The sequence below is a fragment of the Uloborus diversus genome, chromosome 5 (genome assembly GCF_026930045.1).
Source record: "Uloborus diversus isolate 005 chromosome 5, Udiv.v.3.1, whole genome shotgun sequence".
Classification (NCBI taxonomy): Eukaryota; Metazoa; Arthropoda; class Arachnida; order Araneae; family Uloboridae; genus Uloborus; species Uloborus diversus.
The window spans coordinates 91,336,540-91,357,620 of NC_072735.1; the positions used below are offsets into that span (position 1 = coordinate 91,336,540).

The 21,081-nt window shown below is 32.7% G+C and overlaps 1 protein-coding gene across 1 annotated transcript in view; it reads left to right on the forward strand.

Moving 5' to 3' along the window:
• LOC129221863 (E3 ubiquitin ligase Rnf121-like) overlaps nucleotides 1-20,856 on the forward strand; it is a 29,605-nt gene extending 8,749 nt beyond the window's left edge. The window contains 7 exon segments of the mRNA XM_054856218.1: nucleotides 2,285-2,387; nucleotides 2,389-2,427; nucleotides 4,586-4,740; nucleotides 7,097-7,325; nucleotides 11,000-11,133; nucleotides 14,376-14,477; nucleotides 16,227-20,856. Of these exon segments, the coding sequence (XP_054712193.1) occupies nucleotides 2,285-2,387; nucleotides 2,389-2,427; nucleotides 4,586-4,740; nucleotides 7,097-7,325; nucleotides 11,000-11,133; nucleotides 14,376-14,477; nucleotides 16,227-16,347 (883 nt within the window). The 3' untranslated portion in view covers nucleotides 16,348-20,856.
• The last annotated feature ends 225 nt before the right edge of the window (nucleotides 20,857-21,081 follow it).

The following is a 21,081-nucleotide window of genomic DNA, read 5'->3' on the forward strand; positions in this document are numbered from 1 at the left end:
GATCATGTTTATCTAATTTTTTTTCTATTCCCTTCGTCCTAATTTTCTTGCAATTAATTCTTTTCATTAAACTAGTTACCTGAAAAGTGCATGTTGATTTTTACTGCCATGGCATTTGCAATGATTTACAAAAAGATTTTAAAGAAATTTGTTGTTGTTTTTATGGGAAATTCTTTTTTTTTTTTTTCACTGTGGGACCATGGTACTATGTACACTACTTTATTTTTGGTTTAATATTTTTTTTTTCTTATGAAACTTTAAATGGATGGAATGAACCATTTGCTTCAGGAGCTCCCAACCTTCACCCAATGCTTCTTATATTTCCATGATTAATATAATTTATATTTCTTGTTTGCATTCTTTTAGCACAACTTTCATAATATTTGTTTCAAAAAATAAATTGAAATCCCCCCCCCCTTCTCGTACTAGAGCGCTGTTTTCGAAAACTGGTGGCCACCAAGTTTTTTGAGTCTAGTGGCCATTGGCCACTTGAAAATTTTCTGAATCTTGAGGTCTACTATTAATATATTTCAATATTATTATTTGTTTCAAACAATTTTAGCGAAATGCCATGCCCATAAAAAGGAAACTATACTTTACTACACTTTAACAATGTACTGAATCATAGAGTCTTGAGATTTTCAGTCGGATTTTTAGTTGCCACGTACAATCGAAATATACGGTTTGCAAATGTAAGTCATCTGGAGTGGGGAAGTTTTCTCGAGTTCCTTGAAGATAAATCTAGTGAGCAAGTCCCACTTGATATAGTGACACACATATCCAATACATATTTGTGATTGGTACTTATGTGTTGTATGTTCTCAAAAAGAAGGTTATTTTCAATAGGTAAGGAAGTAACCACAGGAAGATTAGAACAGGTTTCCATCTGTTAACCTATTTTGTCTTTAAATTCGTTTCTATTGTTTTAGCATCTAAGAATCCATTAGGCTTCTATTCCTGTTGTCTCAAAGAAGCTCTTGACCAAATGTAATTTTTTCTGGAAACTAAAAAGTCATATATATTTCACTTACAGAAAGATCTTTTCCAGCCGCACTTTTTAGGCAGTGTCTAATAAAACAATAGCATTTCATTACATCTTCGTAAGTAGGTAGTAAAATTTCATTGAAATCGCTAAAGATTCCAAAAATAGGACATTCTGATGTTTGTCTCGTCTGCACTTCTTTAGACTGAGCCATTGCAACTTACAACAATGAAGTATCTTACCAACTACGTTGCTCACTTACTCAACTCAAGAAAGAAATTGACACCTGATCTGAGCTTGACTCCACTCAAACAAATCACTGCTGACCAGCCCCGCCCCATTTAAACATCTGCTGCTGTAATGACTCAAGCTCCCAGATGCCAGTGCATTCGGCAAAAAGTGAATTTTTGCGAAACGTATCTTGCTCTTGCGGCACCTCAAGATATAATTCGAACAACAAAAAAAAAGTTATTATGCGACCTGTTGAGCATAAAAATTGCTTTTCGACAGCATTTGAAGCATAAAGATAAATTTGAAATGTAAAAAAAAAATAATAATAAAATGTAGCCAAAATTGCATTTTTGGAAAACTTTATGCTCTTTGCGGCACCTCAAGACGTGCTTCAATATTTTTCATATTTTTTTTACATCTTGTTTGCATGAAATGGCAACTTTTCTGCACTACGGCAAATTGAAAATCAAAAACTTTTTTTTTCGTTCCACCCTAGCCTACAGCCCTATTAAAGTAGTAATTTTCCCTAATTTTTAAGTAAGCCTGAGATTTAATGAACCCTCATTCTACTTTTCGTGCAAAAATTCAATCCATTAACATCTTTCATTTTGATAAATAACTGAATCATGTCCCCTCTGACTGTCTTTTGCTCCAGGCTTTACATTTTCAGCCTTTTAAGTCTGGTATCATCTAAATCTGAAAGTCCCTTACTTGTCCAATAGCCCTTCTTTGAACCCTTTCCAAAACAGAGATATCTTTCCTGAGATAAGGAGATCAAAACTGAACAGCATACTTCAAACGAGGTCTTACTAAACTGCTATTTAAAGGCAGAAGAACCTTCTTCAATTTGTTTGCAATAGATCTTTGATAAACCCAAGCCTTCTGTTGGTTTTGTTACTTGCAATGCTGCACTGTTGACTAATTATTATTGTAATGCCATCCCCACCCCGAACTATTAAAAATTACTCTTTTAATTCATTCTTAAATTGGTTTTGATTATCTGATAGTTACTTTTTGCTATTAGTTCTTTTAATAGTTAAGTAAAAGTACAAGTCTATCTTTAACTTCAAGGTATCTACACCAACAGATGCATGAGAAGCATGCTGGACATGAATCCATGCACGCCTGGATGATACTCATCCTCCTCTTCACTGTGATTGTCTCTCAGGTTCTGCTTGGTGGAATGGAAGAAACGATACAACAGGTCTTATCAGGTGAGTTGTTAATATCAGTCTAGAACAAAGGTTCCAAAACTTCAGACCTCTGCCGACCCCCTCCAGAAAAATTATTAACTTCGCGGACGCCCCCCCCCCCCCCTCCTCTCCCGGCTTGCGCAAAGAAAAAGAAAATAATAAATAATTTGGCACAGTTAAATGTATGTTTTTGTAACATATTTTTAAGCTTTTTTCCTTTAAATTTTTGCATTACTATTAATTTATATAGTATTACTATTAATTTACACATTACTGTAGCATTTGATCTATTTCAACCTTTGCATGAAATTTGAACCCCTAGTCAACCCCTCTCCAGGCCCCTTCCAAACCTGAAGCTGGATCTGCCCTTGCTTCTAACAACATCGAAAATAGTTTAAGACTTTTTCTGCAGTTTCAGATGTTAAGAAATGCCGAGCCCCTAATGTTACTAAACATGGTCTACATCGCGTTTTTAAGACTTAAATTTCGGAAAATTTCTGGGAAAGAGTCTCAATACCCTTTCCTCTAATATTATCTAAGATTGTCAAAAACTATGTTTTTAAAACGACAATTGGATGAGAGATGAGACGCTTAGCACACCTTCCTCTTTAAATTAAGCGAGCGGACGCTTCCATATAAAATCTGAAAACGAAAAAAAATCTAAAAATTTAAGGTGGAGAGCTTTAAAACCTTTTCCCTTAACATAGCTTAATTTCGTTATAAATCGTCATTTTTCAGGGCTTCTCTTTGGAGATGTTCCTTTAGGAGAGAAACCCAGAACCTCTCTTCCGGTAACATCATCAAAGTTTGTCTATATTTGCGTTTTTGGAACTTCAATTTCAAAAGAGTGCGTTGAGGGTCATCGATTTTGCTCTATTTTTCAAAAAAAACGGTCGGGGACATTTCATAAGTTACCCTAACGTCAACAAATATGGCCTATAATCGTGTTTTTAAGACTTCAATTCTTAAAATTCTTTGTGGAAGCCTCCGCGAACTTTTCTTTCCCCTAATATCACCGGAGACAGCATAAAACTGCATTTTCAGGATCACAATGTCTAATTTTTTCTAGGGGAATTTTTCCCCCAGGAGCTCATTATTCGATGGAGAAAACAGTTTTAAAAGTGCTCCCCACTCTAAAATTATTTTCTAGTTTTACCACTGCCTGGTTGCTCCGGGAATACCCCCCCCCCCCAAGTACCCTGTTATTGTTGCACCCCCAAAATTTTTGCCCTAAATCGCCGCCTATGGTGTAGTGAAGACTATAACAACTTCGCTTCGGATCAACTGCTTTTTTTGCCCTGGGGCAGATACAGACTCATTAATGAAAGGGAGTCATGCTGAAGAATGACCCCCTCCCCTCTTTGCATGAATGAACCTATGGTATTGGGATCAATGTTTTTTTTTTTTGAGGGGGGGGAGGATCACATGAACCCCATGTTTCTTCCTTTGTATCCACCACTGCTTTTGCCAAAGATCTCAGAGACAACTTATTTTCCCATATGGATTGAAGAGAAGACACTGTTCAGCGTTACAACATTGGGCAAGATCAGCAGTAAAAGTGTTTACTAATGGTCAGACAATTTGAGATTATTTCAAAATTTGACCGTTTTTTTTCCTGAAATGAAGAAAATATTCAGGCTTTTTCTTTTTTGGTTCAGGAATTATTCAGGAAATTTTATTCCTGTACTAAGTCCAACTTGAACCCCGGTTTTTGTGCTAAATTGCATGAATTTCACATGAATGTACAGGAAGTGTTTAATGCTCTATTTTATTATTCAGCTTATCTATTATTTTCCTTTAATTTTCCTCTAAAGAAAATTTGTTCGTTGTTACAATGTCTTAAAAAATTGTTTTTTGATCAATCTTCTATGTCTTTGATCTGTCTTCTTCGGAAAACTGAAATCCCGAACTGCCATGCTTCTGCATTGCTAAGATTTAACTGTGTCCCATTCTTTATCAGTAGAACAGCATAGAAAGTATTTTCTTTTGATACTGCAGTTGTGTTAGAACTAATGGAAAGAGGTTAAGTAATGTTACAGAAAATTGATGTTATAAAATGAAAAGGAAAATTTTAAAATTTTGTGTTATTATGGTAGAAGCATCCCCCCACCCCCAAGTAGAAAAGTCCATATTCATTATTGTCTGCTAATAATAAATGTACTGTGTTTTTCTGTTACAGCGAGTGTCTCTAGTTGCACTATGGATTGTCCCACTTGCCATTTCTGCCAAGAGCCACTGGATGAGATTCATCGTCTCGTGGGTTTTGTTTACTTTGCTCACATGCATAGTCATCTCCCGTGCAATTCAGAAACCTATCACAGGGATGACACCCAGGTCAGATTCCACATCATGAGTAGCATTATACATGTTTTATTTCATTCTTTCTGTTTTGATAAACTAGAGGTTTTCTTACTGTACTTATTTTAATGCTAAATAGGTTTTTATACAAATTAAAAAATGATGGCCTGCAAGTCTGTCTGCAGCTAAGCTGGTCCTTGTCAGTTTATCTATCTCCAATGAAGACGAATGCAAATACAAATGTTAAGACCAGCAACAGGCTCTGGACCCAGCTATATTGGGCCCTAGTCAGTTTTTTAGACCCCAATGAAGATCAATTGCTGCCGCTATCTATCCCCTTACCCATTACAGCTTCTTCCAATAAGTTGTTCCAAGTGCCCACAACATTACTAAAGTAATAATATTTTCTAATTTCCCGGTTCGCTTGAGATTTGAATAGCTATTAACAATGACCCCTCATCCTGCTTTCCATGTAAAAATTTAACCAATTAACAGCTTTCATTCCGTTAAATTTGAACAGCTGAATCATGTCCCCTCTGGCTCTCCTTTGCTCCAGCCTATACATGTTAAGACTTTTAAATCTGGCATCGTAATCTAAATCTGAAAGTCCCCTTACTATCCTAGTAGTTTTCTTAGAATCCTTTCTAATAAACAAATATCTTTCTTTAGATAAGGAGATCGAAACTGAACAGCATACCCCAAATGCGGTCTTTCCAAACTTCTAATTTCAAGATTAGCTTGGGATTGGATGAGCTTAAAACAATGACTCCAGGTTTTTCCATCTGCAGAAATTTAACTTACCAATATTATTTTAACAAATGTAAATAAGTTGGGTCATGTTGACTTCTGGAGTACAGCCTCCTAACACCTCAACCTCTAACAGAAGTCTCCTTGAAGATAGTCTAAAATTGTGTATTCGGAGCATTAATTTCGAAATGTTTCCAGGCCCCTAACATTACAAAATATTTCCTACAATCGAATTTTTAAGACTTCAATTTTAAAACATTTCTAGGGAGGTCACCTGGATCCCTACCCTCCAATATTTTTAAAGAATGATGAAAATTAGGTTTTTTAAATTAAAAATTTGAAAAAATTAAGGGGAAGAGCTTCTGAACCTCTCCCCTAACCTCATTGAAAAATATTAGAACTTTGTTAAAATGACTTCAATTTCAAAAATATTCCAGAGGAGAGTCCCAAAACGAGGGGTTCTGGGACTGACCAGAAGCTTTCTCAGCTCCTCTCTCTCTCTCTATGTATATATACAGTCAAACCTCTTTATATTGAACTTTCACATATCAAAATTTTCTATATATCGAAATCCCAGCAAATTTCATAACATCATTGCATAAAAAAACTTTCTATATATCGAAAAAATCTCTATATATCGAAAAAAAATTGAGATATTCGTAGATTTTTTTCTACTTTAGAGTGTTTATCTCAGGAAAAATGAAGGTTATAGGAGAAAATTATGTTCACTAAAGGTTGCTACAAAACTCATAAAGAGTCTGGGGTTAGGGGTGTGTAGATAGGTCGTTGTTCCATTCTGGAGTTCTTAAATTCCCTCAAGTTTATTTCAAATCTTAGTTGTAACCAGCTACACTAAAATCAGTTTCAAGTTATTCCTTTTGTTTGTTGATTATTATCATTCCTAATCTTTTCAGCCTCAGTAAAAATCGTTTGTTTAGTTGATTGACTTTTTACGTTTCTCTCGATTACATTGTCAAAAACAAAAATCGCCTAATGTTGCGGATCAAGTTGAATTGCCAAAGAATGAAGATGTATGAAGGCACAAAAATGTAATTTCTGTCATTTTTTTTTTGAACTATTAACTTTGATTTAATCCAATGCTCGTATAAATTAGAAATTGGGGTTTCGCACACAAAAATTAGTTTTAATTTTAATGTTTTAGGGGATTTTTATGAATAAAAAAAAATCGTTTCTGTATATATCCAAATTTCTATACTTTAATTTTTTTCCGGCAATTTGCTACTTTGATATATGGAGGTCCAACTGTATATGTATTATGCATATATATTGTACTATTTGCTTGATGAAATTGAGAGAAAACCAGATTCAAACTTTCTTTCCAGTTTTTGATCTCCAACGCAGGGTTTTTTCAAGGTGCCCCCCCCCCCTAAAGAAAAACCTATTTTCTAGTCGTTCCACTGTCTTGAGCACTACTTTGAAACTCCTAATAGTTTATTTATCATATCTTCTAGCTAATTGGAGCCCTCAGCAATTAAACGTAGCCGTAGATAGTTTTAATTTGATTTTTAATTAAATACCAGTAATATCAAAACTACTTAAAGTATGTATACACAGAAAGTTGATTATATTCTTCATTGGAAATGAGATCAAGTGCATGTTTTTTAGGTCTTTTTCTTTTTTGCAGACTAGTATACAAGTGGTTCTACTTCATCTATATGTTGAGCTATGCCCTAGGGGTCGTAGGTTATGTGATAGTCCTATTGACTCTACTAGGAGTGAACTTAATGTTTCGCACCCCACCTCAGTCTTGGATGGACTGTGGCCTCTTGTGCCTCTTTTATGGACTTTACTATGGAGTGTTGGGCAGAGATATCTCAGAAATAATTACTGACAAGATGGCTGCAACCATCGGGGTGAGAATTAATTTTGTAAAGATTACTGCGCTTTTATATAATTGAACATAATCCAATTCATTTTTGCTTATTATTCTTTTTTCTCATTTTTTCAATTATATATTTTTAGTGAATAATGTTTCATAATAAATTTGTATTTTGTAATGAACCAAATGATTTTTTAGGTCCATGTTTGCTCATTGAAGAAAAATTACTGCCGTGTCAGTGTGCTCAATATACATTGTTCTTTGAAAGAACCTGAAATTGTTTGAAAAAATATATATACAGTAGACCCTCGTTTTATGCAGGTTTATTTTACGCGGTTTAAGATTTGACACCTTTATTTCATTTTACGCGGATGAGTTTCGGTTTTACGCGGATGCGGCAATGCAAGTAGATAAAATTTTCCCCTCTTTCAAAATCCAAATTCCTAAAAATTGCAGATTACGCATAATCAACTGCATTTTGGCATGCTAATAATCAAGCTTGGACCACTGGAGACATTTTATGCGATTGGTTCCAGAGCTCTTTCCAGAAGTAAAGTTATTAAACTCACACAGTTCAGCGGAAGAAGAGCTTTTAGGAGTGACAAAGGAGGCCAAAACCAACGAAGATACCGATGGCGGTGACGCACAACCAAAAACGTTCACATTGAAAATTTTGAGCCATTCTTAGACAATAGAAATGATCTTTCTGGTTTGTTAGTGAAGGAAAATTCTATGCTGGAAATGATGCAAGTGATCATGGTAATTGTTTTCAGAGCTTTAATGCTCTGCAAAGAATTACAGAGAAAATTTTAACAACTGCCAAAAGACTATCATAGCCAGCTCTTCTTTAAAAACAGAACACAAAATTAATTTATGTTTTCTTTATGCATGTTGTGCATAAAAGTTGATATGACTACACATTAAACTTATTATACAATTAGTCATCTCTAGAATGAAGTATTTTGTTATCTACGGAACCAAACTTCTATTTTAACACTAGTATAAGATCTCAATTTACGCCGCATTTCCGTGGAACGTAACCCCCGCATAAAACGAGGGTCTACTGCATAATGTACTCAAGTTTATTTGTGTTTACAAAGATCCCCTTAGAAATATAAAAAAGTTGAGTGCTAGTCTCTGAGAAAGGATAGTTTCAGTTTTAAAGGGTACTTATTAAGCATTGACAATATCTCTCACATAAATACGGGCTAAATTGCACTGTGATTAAATTTTGATTCTCAGAAGTTTAAACTTACTTTTTTATAGGGAAGAACGAAGTAAGAAGAAACAAAGAAGACAAAAATAATATTTTCACTTACTCTGTCGTAGAGCTCAAACTGTGAAGTGTGTTTTTTTTTCTTTCAATGCATTCTTCATAAAAGTGAGGAAAAAATGTAATTGCAAGAATCTCCAGTCATTGGTTTTTTAATTTTTTTTAAAAAACCAATGTTTTTTCATAATGAGGGTCAATAAAAGAGAGACATGATATTTAATAGTCTCTTGCATCATAATTTAAATAGAGTATTAGGACATGCTTCAGTTATTGATTAAAATCTTTCAATAAGAAATAATTTTTTTTTTTTTTTTTGTGTGTGTGTGTGTCAATTAATGTTATTTATTCATTTTGCGTATCTAAAATTTGCTTTTGATATTAAAGCTTAATAAATACGAATATCAAAGTTATCCTGTACTTCCTGACGCAAGATATTTTGTCCTGCTTTTCAGTTTTTCTTTTCTATATCTAATGTATAGAAGAAAGCATTGAATTTGAAAATTTTTGAATTTCAAAGGCTTTGCACGTTTTGAGGTGTATGAGTCCATTTTGACCATTTTTGGGAAATGTCTGTATATGTGTGACATGTTTTTTGTGGCCGCTCTAGAGCCAAAACTACTGCATGAATTCGAACAAAATTTGATACACATATCGGGCACCATGTGAGTTGATACCCATTAGTTTTCAGCCCCAATTGCTCTACAAGGGGTGGCGCAATTGAGCATTTTCTCCGTTACACGTGCTTGCTATATTTCAAGAAGTAACCAGCAGAATCAAACAAAGTTTGATTCATTTGTTGACCCTAAAGGGTGCAGGTGCTGATTCAATTCTGGTGGTATAATTACTCAAAAGGAGGTTGAGAAATTGAAAGTTTGTTCTCATTACTTGTGACTGCTACATCTTAAGAAGTATTCAACAGAATTAAACAAAAATTGATCAAAAGGTTGTCTTTATAGGGGTACAAGAGCTGGGGTTCGACCTTGGGGCCAATAGCTGAAAAAGGGATGGTGCTATCAAACGCTCTTTCTTGTTCATTGTTAGTGCTATTTCTCAAAAAGTAATGCTATGTTGTAGCTGAAAATTGGAATAAATGTGAACCTACACCGAAACAGGCATAGCTTCAATTTTGGCACCAATTGCTCCAAAGAGGGCTGCTTTTTGCCATTTTTTTCCCAAATAAAAATAGCTTAATTAATACAACAATCTAAAAGATAAATCACATGAAAAATTGTTTGCTCGAGAAAAGCTGTCACATATTTGATTATTTAAATTTCTTATCCATTGACATCTTGTATTTTTTAAACAAATAAAATGTTTGTAATCAAAGTAAGCAAGGCTTTTTAAATGATTGTCAATTTTCATTCTTTGAGTTTGCTTTTGTGGGGATATTTTGATAATTAGTAAATGTTAAGATGATCAAATTTATGCTTCCACTATTTTATTTTGGTAACCCTTAATTGTCACTCTGTGTAAATAGATATTTCCCAACTCTTTGTTTACGCATGCAAAGGAAAAACACATTGGTGTCAAAAACTTAACACAAATGAATTGAAATCGCCAGTTTCCCAATTATTGAAATCTTCCTGCTTTTGCAAATAGCAGCTCTGTAGTAGTGATTACATGAGTGATTATACGTTACATCCAAGAATTCATAAGATATCGCTCATTTGGAAAAATTGTGCCACAATACAAAGAAATGAAATTTTACAGGAAAAGCATTTGAACTTTAACTCTTCAGGAAATTTTATGCTAGCAAAGTAAATTTGCTGTACTCTCCAGTGGTTAATATTGGAACGAAAAATCTCATTATTTTCCGATGACAATAACGTCATTTGAAGCCCTTTTAGCGAAAAAAAAAAGAAAATTAAAAATTTCATATTGTGGCACTCTTCTTCCAAACGAGCAATATCTAGAAGAAAGTTTTGTGATAGCCACAACATTCTAGTAGTTTGTTCTGATAATCAATCCTTTTTAATTTTATGTAATTTTAATCTAGAATGCAGGAATATAATGCAGTGCTAATTATAGTGAAATTTGTGCAGCATTTGCATCCACCAGCTATTTCCCTTGGTATTGCTTTTCAAACAAAAATAAAAGTGTGTTGACAGCTTTAGATTAGCATCTCAGTTTTATCCTAAAGTTTTTTTTTTTTTCTTTCTTTATTGTTCCTTTCAAAATACAAACAAGCATGCACGCTAAGGTATTTAATTTATAGCTTGTCTTTAAGTTAAACACATTGATATGATTTTATTAATTGATGTCTGTCGGTCACTTGTCTTTTCTCTATTCAGAAAAAGTGAACTTAAAAGTGACTTAAAAGTTCATAGTATGTGCAACTAAAGAGTAAAATTCTTCACTGATAGGAAATTGTAAGAGATTTTATGTAAGTTTTATCTTTTGTTTAAGAAAACTGAGGTGTACAGTCTCTTTTTTAGTATTACACAACATCTGGAATCCCAGACAGACAACTGGAGCCCAATATTTGTGCCGTCTGCGGAAATGTTATTCTAGTCCAAGACAACTCCACCGCTATTGTTGAGAAAACATACAACCTGACCTGTGGTCATACGTATCCTTTTTGCAAGAGTAATGTTGAGATAATGAACGTTTCAGCAATTTGCAATCAGTCAGTGCTTTTCTGAATTGATAAAAAATGAGGTTTAAACAGAATGAACTTCTTTTGCTTTTCTTTCCTTTTTTATTTATTATTTACTAATTTGTTTCTTTTCTTCCACAGATGTGAATTTGTTTTTTGAAATGAAGATTCACATTCTCATTTATTGGGATGTTTTTTCTTCAAAAGTATGTGGCATAAAAAAATGATTCTGTTTTTTATTTCCATGTGTGAAGTAAAGCAAGTATTGCGTAAAGAACATATTGCACTGAGGTTTGACATAAATTTCTAGATTAATCACATCTGAATCTTAGATAGTACATACATATATATGTATTAGCGAACAAAATATCCATTTGGTGGTCCTGTCCCTGAACTCATTTTGACAAATTTTGTTGTGATCTCCCTGTCTGTACACCTGTATGCTTTACTTAGTTTGTTTCCACTCAGTCCTGTCCTCACTCTTGTGTGGTTAGAAGCTCTTGGGTTATAAGTTTAGTTTTATTAAGTACTGATACATTAACTATTATGCAGTTTTAAAAAATTTTGCACTGAAACATCAAGTGAAATCAATATGAAAACCTTGCAGTAGTATATTCTACCTCATTGCATGAATGAGTTTTGAAGTATGATCTTAAAATGGATACACTTTTAGCTGACCCTCTGAAACTTGGATATGATTGCTTTAATCGTATTTGACTCATTGGATGCTTGCTGGTGTTGTGGAGTGAGTTCAAGCTGCCTCCCAGCCTCTTGATGCCTTATCACCATAGAACAGAAGGGACTTATGAAGAAACATAAAATTTTAGGGAATCTTATTTTATAATCTTGAAAAATCATCACAAGAAGAGCTTTAAAATTGATTGAAGAGATCCAAATGAAAAGGAGGATTTTTGAGGAAAAACAAAAATTAGTGCAAAACACATTGTTTGACTTTTTTAATTTTACTTTTCCCTTTTTGAATCATTTATTTTAAGTGAATGTACACATATTTTTGTTTTAAAAAAATTTGATTGGAATGAAATACTTATTTTCTTATAGAAATAATGGTTTACTCAAGTAAGTCTGTACTTATGTGTGTACTGTTCATGTACCTCATTTAACTCAAAAAGTTAGTTGTAAAGTATTTAAGTTTTATGTTTTAAACTTGCATAGCATATAACTGTACAACTCTTTCTGTGGTTGATAAATATGTCTGCTAACAGGGCTGTGGATAAATCTGCTAATGCCGCCTCTCCCCACGGTAAATAAAATAAAAATTTTAAAAAATGTTCAAACATTACATGTTTTCATTTTTGCATTAAATATAGTTTATTTCCTTTCCTTTTGGTAAGTCTAACTTTTTAATATGAAACATTCTTGCAAAAATAAAACTTCGTCCCTCCTTCTGCCCCCCCCCCCTAAAATGGTTATGATTTAAAGCAGTTGTTTCGCCGTTTTCTTCACCTATTCATGAATTTAACAGTCCTAAGTGCGGCCACAGCTTCCTACACTGTCCAACAATAACACAACCAAAAAATATTTTTAGGTGGGGCACGCTTAAAATTTCCTGTACTAGGGGGGTCCGGGTTCTCCGCCGGAGAAAATTTTGAAATTGTAGTCTCCTAAGAATGCAGTTTTAGAGTCTCTTATAGTTTTAGACGGTGGAACGTTTCAGGGGACCTTCTGAGGAAATTTTAAGAAACTGAAGTCTTAAAAACACTATTATAGGCAATTTGTGCTGACTTTATAGTAAGGGAAGGAACTTTGGTGCTCTCCTCCATCATTTTTTTTTTTTTTTGAAAATAGAGTGAAATTAATCACCTCTCATCCCAATTTTTCAACATTGAAGTTCCAAAAAGCAGTTACCGATAAACTTTGATGATTATTATGGCCGCCCCGGACAAGGGTCCAATTTGTCCGGCGCTAGAGCCGCCCCTGCTGCTCTAACATGGTTGGTACTCAGGTCTTCTATCTTAATCTTGTTTATTTCATTTTAACAGTAGATTTATTTTCTTTTAATTTTATTTGAATTATTAAATAATTAATTTCAGCAGTCAGTGCCATTACTTGCTACATTTGCAGCTCCAAGTAGTGGTACTCCTGAATTGCATGTTGCTAAAAACTATATAATGCCAAACTTTTGTGGACATAAACTCAAAAATAATAGCTTATATAAAGCCAATAAGCATTGGGAAAGTATTTCATCTTTCCTAATAGTACTATCACAGCAAAAGTTTGAAATGAATTTTTTTTTAAATTATTGTACTACATTTTATAGTGTAGTTTAAAAGGTTTTGTCATATGCCGAAACTTTTGTGAACTGCAACTGAATTAGCACTTATTATTTTGATATTAGAAAAAAGTTAAGGCTTCCAAATAATCCTAAGTAGTCCGTGAGAAATTTTATTCCATCTTTGAAAAGTCTTAGAATACTCCTTAAAAAAATAATATAATTTTATGTACAAATTGCTCCACATTTTAATTTTATCACATTTTCTTCTCCAGTTACCTTGTGTCTCTTCTCCAATGCTGAATTACTTTTCAATTTTTAAATACTTTTCTTTGTAAAGGGGAAAACAGTATTTGTTGTACCTTGGATTAAGTTAATCTTGGATTACAAGACTGTTGAACCTTTTTTTGTGTGTGTGTGTGTGTGTGTGTATTGTTAGAGTTCATTTCAAAGTACTCTCCAGCTTTCTCCTCAAGTATACATCACTTGATCTATCTCTAGCTGTAAATTTAATATTTTGTGGCATTTAGTGTGTGTTGATGACAGTCCCCTCCCATTTCATTTTATTTCCTTACTGTATGCACATTACAGAAGTTTTGTAATAACAAAAAATTTTAGTTTGGATATTTGAATGAAAATTATTTTTTATTTTATATAAATAATTCAATAAATAATGTGATGTCCACATCAGATTTAATTTCCTAAGGCAGTCTTCTGATTCTAATGTATATTTAATTAATTTAGTTTCTAAAAATGTTCATTTGTCCGACTATAAATATCCCCATACTAAAGATCCATTTACTAAAATATGTCGCAGAAAACCTTATTTTCAATTCTTAGGATGCATCGAGTTAAATGTTCTGAACTTCAGATATCATTAATCTTTTATTAATTTGTAAAATATATATCATCACTGAATTCATTTGAAAGTTAACTATTGTTTACATCAAACCTATTGTGTTTCTTTGCCTTAACATTTTCTTAGGTTTCATGAGTTCTGCATACGTGGATGGTGCATCGTAGGAAAAAAACAGACGTGTCCTTACTGCAAAGAGAAAGTGGACCTCAAGAGAATGTTTTGTAATCCGTATCCTTTTTTGTAAATAAGTTTTTTATTTAATGCATCATGAATTTTTTTGCACTTCTAATTATGGATTTGATTGTCTGTTAACTTGGATATTAATATTGCAATTTATTTTCATGATTCTGACTGTGCTTGAATTTCATGTTAAGAAAATCTGAAAAAATTATTGAACTATGTGATTCTTAAAAGTATGAAGTTCAAAATGGTCTTAGAATTATCAAAAGAAAAGTTTTGTAAATAATAAAAAAAAAATGTGCCTCAAAACAATAATGATTTCTATTTTTTTCTTTCAAAGGCTCTCTGTTTCATATTGTTGATGATACAGCTTTTTCTTTTTCTCTTACTATAAGAATATGAAGTTCATTTCCATTTTCAAGGCATACATTTCCATATCATTGGGTGTCCAGCTTTAGATTTAAAGTTTCTTGCAGATTAGTTTTTTAATCAGTTCGCTGTTCAATATTTTTAAAGAATCTTTCAGTCACTATCAAGCTAACTATCAAAATAGTCACTATCTAGCTATCTCTCTTATCACTTCATTGATAATTTAATGTAACATATTTACTGTTGCTAAAAAGTAGCTTATTTTTGAATTTTTTTTTTTCCAAAATCTTAGTAACCAAAAAGATAAGAATGAAAAACATGCAAATTGATAACAAATATTAGAATTTCTGTTTAAGAACTTTTTTAACATTAAATTTAATAAATTAATTTAAAATTTGAATATGGAAATAGTTTGTTTTCAGTGTGCCATGGAAGTCTCTTATTTTGGTCTTGCATACTCTTTTAAAATTTAAACAATGTAAAAGCATAGTATGCAGAGCACAAATGTAAAAATACACAACTTTATTTGAACATCCCAGTCCCTGGACCTCAATATTACATGACCGTTCTGATCTATTTTGTCGATACACTTTCAGCCTCTATTAAACTTTTCCAATATCTATAATAAAAAATAATAATAATAATAAAAATAAAAAATAAAATACATTAAAAGCCATATAGAACCTGTACAATTTCATTCCTACTTACATTTTGCATGTATCAAAGGGCGCTCTAGTGCCTTTTATGTGTAGGGATGAGAATCATCTGCTGTTTTCTCTGCGTGGATTTCGCTTTTTTGAAAACTCTCTAAATTGCTCCCAGTTTCAAAATCCAGTTTTTGTATGATTAAAAGACCCTTTCTCAGTAATAGAAAATGTTGGGAGATATCCTCTCACCCTTTCCCATCACTAGTTCAGTAGCACCTACGAATAAAACTTTTAAATCTGTAAATTTTTCCAAAATGAAAGATTTTCATGAAGTTCGGAAGGTTTTATGAAGTTAATGTTGATGTGCTATTCTCACACGTACTGATTGAAGCGTCATGTATTCTATCTTAGTAAAATAAATTTTAATGTTTAGTAAATAATCCCTTAAAGCATTTTTAAAAAATTCTGCTAATTGTGCATAAAATGCTTGTAGCTCACTTTCCAAGATTTTTATTTTTGTTAGTTTATTTAATATAATTACTAAAAAATATTGTCTACTCTCACATGACCTAAGTTCTTTGAACATGCCTCTTGAAGCATGATATTATTTATTGTCCACTGATTTGCATTTTCATCCACAAATACATATACAATAAACATCCCATTCCTGACATTTATCCAAACTATGGAAAATGCTGATTACTATGCTATGAAAAATACTGTGAAAACATTCTCCAAAAATGGGATAACTCTGGTCTCATTCCTTAACTCCTTTATCAAGCTGGGAGAAACCACATGTCTTCTATGGCAGCCTTCTGGACTTTATCAGGTATTTGGTAGCATGGCAGCCAGTCATCTTCTTTGCTGTGCAGATGCTCAACTATGTGCTTGGCCTTGAGTAATTCCCTTTGAGAACAGAACTTTGGACACATCTATGAGCCAGGGGCTCGACGAATGCGTGTCGAAAAGCATGTAGATGGCAAACATTTTATTATTATTATAAGGCTGGTCTTGTACAATCACCCAAACAAATAACAATTCAGTCGATTGAATGTTCATCTCATTTTAATGAGTCCAGGTCAAGTGGTAGGCAAAAAGAAGAACCACTTTCCAGTTTGTTATTTCCTGTGTGTATTTTTAATTTATATACTGAGTCTGAGGATTATGGCTAGTAAAAGCAAAGAAAATCTCTTTGTTAAACATGATTTAACTTAGGCTTTTAGAGTCATCATTAAGTTGAAAGTCAGAAAATACTGCCATTCATTTTTGAGTGCTAACAATGCTTTAAAACCAGCTCAGGCTTTACTTACACAAAATAGTATGCATGCCCTCATTATGCCATTTGAGTGTTTATTATGTGTCATTCATTCCTTTCATGAAAAAGATATTTTAATATTGAGATAAAATTTCCTCTTATCGATGTTGTCTTCCTTTTGTATTGATAAAATATGTCATCTTTCTCCCTCAATAAAACCAAAAATTAACTATGGTTCCATACAGATTTTTCAACTGTCCAACCCTGTCATCTGTTTTGAGTCTTCTAAGATCCATATTTGCAGAAGGTGCGATCCTGGGCATAGCAGCTCTGCTGACACATCTTTCAAACTTACTACAAAAAATATTGGCTATTAAAATGTCATGGTCTCACTTGATCAGACTGCAAAAAATTAACATTTGTATGATTTTACAAAATGTTAAACATTTTATTCTTTGCAACTTTACAGTACCAATGTCGTTTCTAGAATATTTTTCCTAGCACCCAAGGAATTACAAAAAAATATTGAAAATTCTGTTTTTAGCTTCTCCGTTCAAAATTTTTGTTTTTTAGATTTATGTATAAAATTATCTCTCTTTTCTCTCATAGAAATGTAACATTGAATATGGCTGATGCTCAAGTTGGTTGTATGTCACAATCTTAATGCCACTTTTCAGTACTGAAGATAGGATTCGGTCCTTAAAAAAAATCCATCCACTGAAAGATGGAATTTTGTCTTCAGTACTGAAAAGTGGCACTTATGATAACAATTTGTTACATATATATATATTGTAATATCTATTCATAGGTATCGGTGTATTTCATGTATCTATTCATAGAGTTGCTCATCATTAAATTACCCACTATAGAAAGTCAAGCTAGACAATTAAAATACAGTTCCTTTTCTGTTTTTCTGTTTCTTCTTTTTATGTGGTCTATATTTTGCAAAATTGAATGTCTCTGTATTGTTAGCGTAAAGTAATATTAGCCAAGTAACTTTGTGCAGAGACATGCTATTTGACTTGGGTGTAACTTTGTATGAGAACAGCTTTAGTGTAAATGTGTACATATTTATATGTGTTTGACTCTTTGTACTTGGAATATCTCTTATCTTTTTTACTGGAGCTGTTTTGCTTCTACTGAAAATAGATCTTCTATTGGAAAGTTCATTATACCTGGGAGCTCTTCCAATTACTTGCAATTTGTAGTTCAAAGAGGTAGCCTTAATTGAATTATTTTTTATATAAATCATTATGCCCTGTACAAACTGTAAGTTAATTTATTTGTAAAACAGCATCAGAATCTTATGCTAAAATGCAACTCGAAATTAAAAAAGCATACATCAATAAAAAAGTGAAGCAAATAGTTATTTAAAAGTTGCCAAGTACCCCTCTTCATCAGTACAAAATGCTAAATGAATCTTTATACATGATTTATAATTTGGAGAAAAGGATGTTTTATCTCCTTTTTGAAATATTGTAACATAATTAAAAATATTAGAATTATAAATAAAAGTTATGAAATAGCAATAAATTATCTCAACTTAGCATGCATAACTTTATTATCTTATGACTAACTTAAACGGGAAAAAAAGTTTACATACTTAAATGCTTTCTCTTTGGTACTGCGAGTACCCATACAAGACTGCCACATAATAACACACACACGAGGAAAAATGATATTCATACCACAGGTGTTAAATAGTGATGTTCCGGATATCCGAGGAAAAATAAAGATCTGTATCCGTATTTTAAACGGATCATTTCTATTCTAAAAATTTTTAAATATTTGAATAAAAGACTCTTAAATTCCATTTAAATAAGGTTTTATTCCCTAGTTAAATTATAAGGTATCACTTCAGAAGCCAATTTGTATCCCCCCCCCCTCGTTGCAAAAAAGGAAAGGGAAATAAGTTTTAAAAATGTGTATTTTTGTGGCATCGTAGTTCCTAAACAGATGAACGAATTTTGATAGTTCATTTTTTGTTCAAAAGGTGACTTGATCGAAAGTGTTTTTAGCTTGGCCTCATTTTTATAGAACTTTAATTACCGGAGATATTAATTAAAAACTGACTTAACGTTTTTCATAATTATGGTAGTAAAAATTTACCCGTACGTTAAAAATGTTGGCCCTAATTGAAAGAACGAAGTTTTCTGCGTTTGATATTTATTTGAAACTTTCATCTTATATACAGTGGGAGCTATAATCTTGTTAAGTAAATTTTAAATGCAATTCTAAGCCATTATACGCGTGATTGGTAGAGATTTCATAGTTGGAAAATAAGGAGAAAAAACTCAATGATATTTAAAATTTCTACCTGCTGTCAGTTCATATGTGTTACCAAATGTATAATCTGACCTGTGAAATTCATCTTAATATGAGGTCGGCTCTCTGTGACATGTTTTGTTTTTTTAATTTTTAATTTAATATTAGTTTTTGTTATTGATTTGGGGCTTCTGTTGTTTTTCTCAGCATCCTTCAAAAAAAGTGAGACTAAATTCTTTATTTACTGTTTGTAAAGGCGTTCCCGACTCTGTATTTCGTCGGTCGGAATAAGTTTGGTGGAATGGGTCAGCGCTGTATTTATGCTGAAATAAAATGCGACAAATTATTTCTACCCTGTCCAGTACAAGCTTTACACTCTTGCTCCTGTACCCTACATCTACCGTAGTACCGTAAGCTAGAAATAATTTTTCACATTCCATCTAATCATTAATACAGCGCTGGCCCATTCCTTCCAACTCGCCCTCAATTTTAACGGAGATTTCTTTAAAGAGTAAATCATAGTCTTGATGATACTTTTGCCGCAGTTGACATTTTTTGAAGAAACTGCCATTATTCTGACGGGAATACCTTCCGTAACAAATTTTACACTTGGATAGTTGAATTGGGTAAAAATTTTTGAGATCCGTATCCGCGGATCTTGACACTAATGATCCTTATCCGCAGATCTACTTTTTTTATGATCCGGCACATCACTAGTGTTAAATAATTTGAAGCTGCTTTTGTGGTACTTCTCAGACGACGTATACTTTATAAGGGAAATTGTTTGTTCATGATTTGTAACTTGCACTGTCTTTAACTTTTGGGAGAATTTAGTACCTTTTAAGTACTAAACATATTTTAATTTACATTATTTTTTAAAAGTTATCCCATATTGTAACATACTATTAGATGTTCCATATTTCATACAATTATCATATTAAGCATGAAATCAAATTTTGTTTTTATTATTTATTATTATTATGGTTTTAGTTTCAATTGAAGTACAAAGGAATCAGTCTTCTGGGATTCATTTTACAAAGAAGATTTAGAACTCACTGAATCTCCAATTATTTCTCTAGTCATGTGAGAAATCTTGCTTCTTTTTATATGAAACTTTTAGTTCTTAGAAAAAATGTACTGTGTCAATGAAACCATTGTTCATGTGTCATCATTTCAGTCCTAGTTCAAAGTTTTAATAAAGATGCTGAAAATTTTCAAGTTCAGAACAGTAAATATATTGGACCAATCCTATAATCTGGAAATTTCCAGCCTACATCTTAAAGAAAATCAGGAGTTTTGAAAAATTCACCATTGAAAATGCCCCATATCATGTATTAAAAAATTTGGGAGTATTTTATACCATTTCCATTTTGCATTTTAAAAAAATCATTGCAATAAATGAAAAGTATCCAAGGAAATGTTTCTGCAGAGTGCCTGTTATTGATTGAATGTTTTGTTCTGTTAAGAGAAACTTTTTCTGCAGCTGTCCATCAAGAGATCCAAGAAAGTATGAGTCATGCACTCATGTTCCTCCATGATCATTGTTTCTTATTTGAGATTATGTATATGAAAGAAATATTAAAGAACTTATTTTCCAATTTCTGTTTTCATTTGTTTTATTTTCTTTTTTTCCTTCTTTACTGAAGTTATACAAATGCTTATTTTTCCAATCCACTATAATCATAGAATGGTGGTTAAATTTTGGCTGTACATATGCAAGTGGTTCTGACCACTCCACTACTGCTTAGCAACTGCACCAGTCTAAACATGCGAACTTGTTAAAACATGTGCTTAAACTTCACCATGATGTGACAAAAAATGCTGAATATAAAACCCACTCTCTTCTTATTTGGCCACTACTTTTTCCTCATGTTGACAGCCAGTTTCTGCCTTGCGAATTAAGCATGCACTCTAGTTGTATACTACCTCAATGACAATATGCAGAATCTCTTGAGCACTATAGCATGGCTCTGCTCTGATAACAAAACATCTAACCTTGGACGATTTAATTTAGAAAAAGGAGGAATTGGCAGACCAGAAAGGCTCTTCCAAAATGGAATCTATATTTATGAAACACTAACATATGTATCAAAGGATTTGAGCTTATTATTTATTG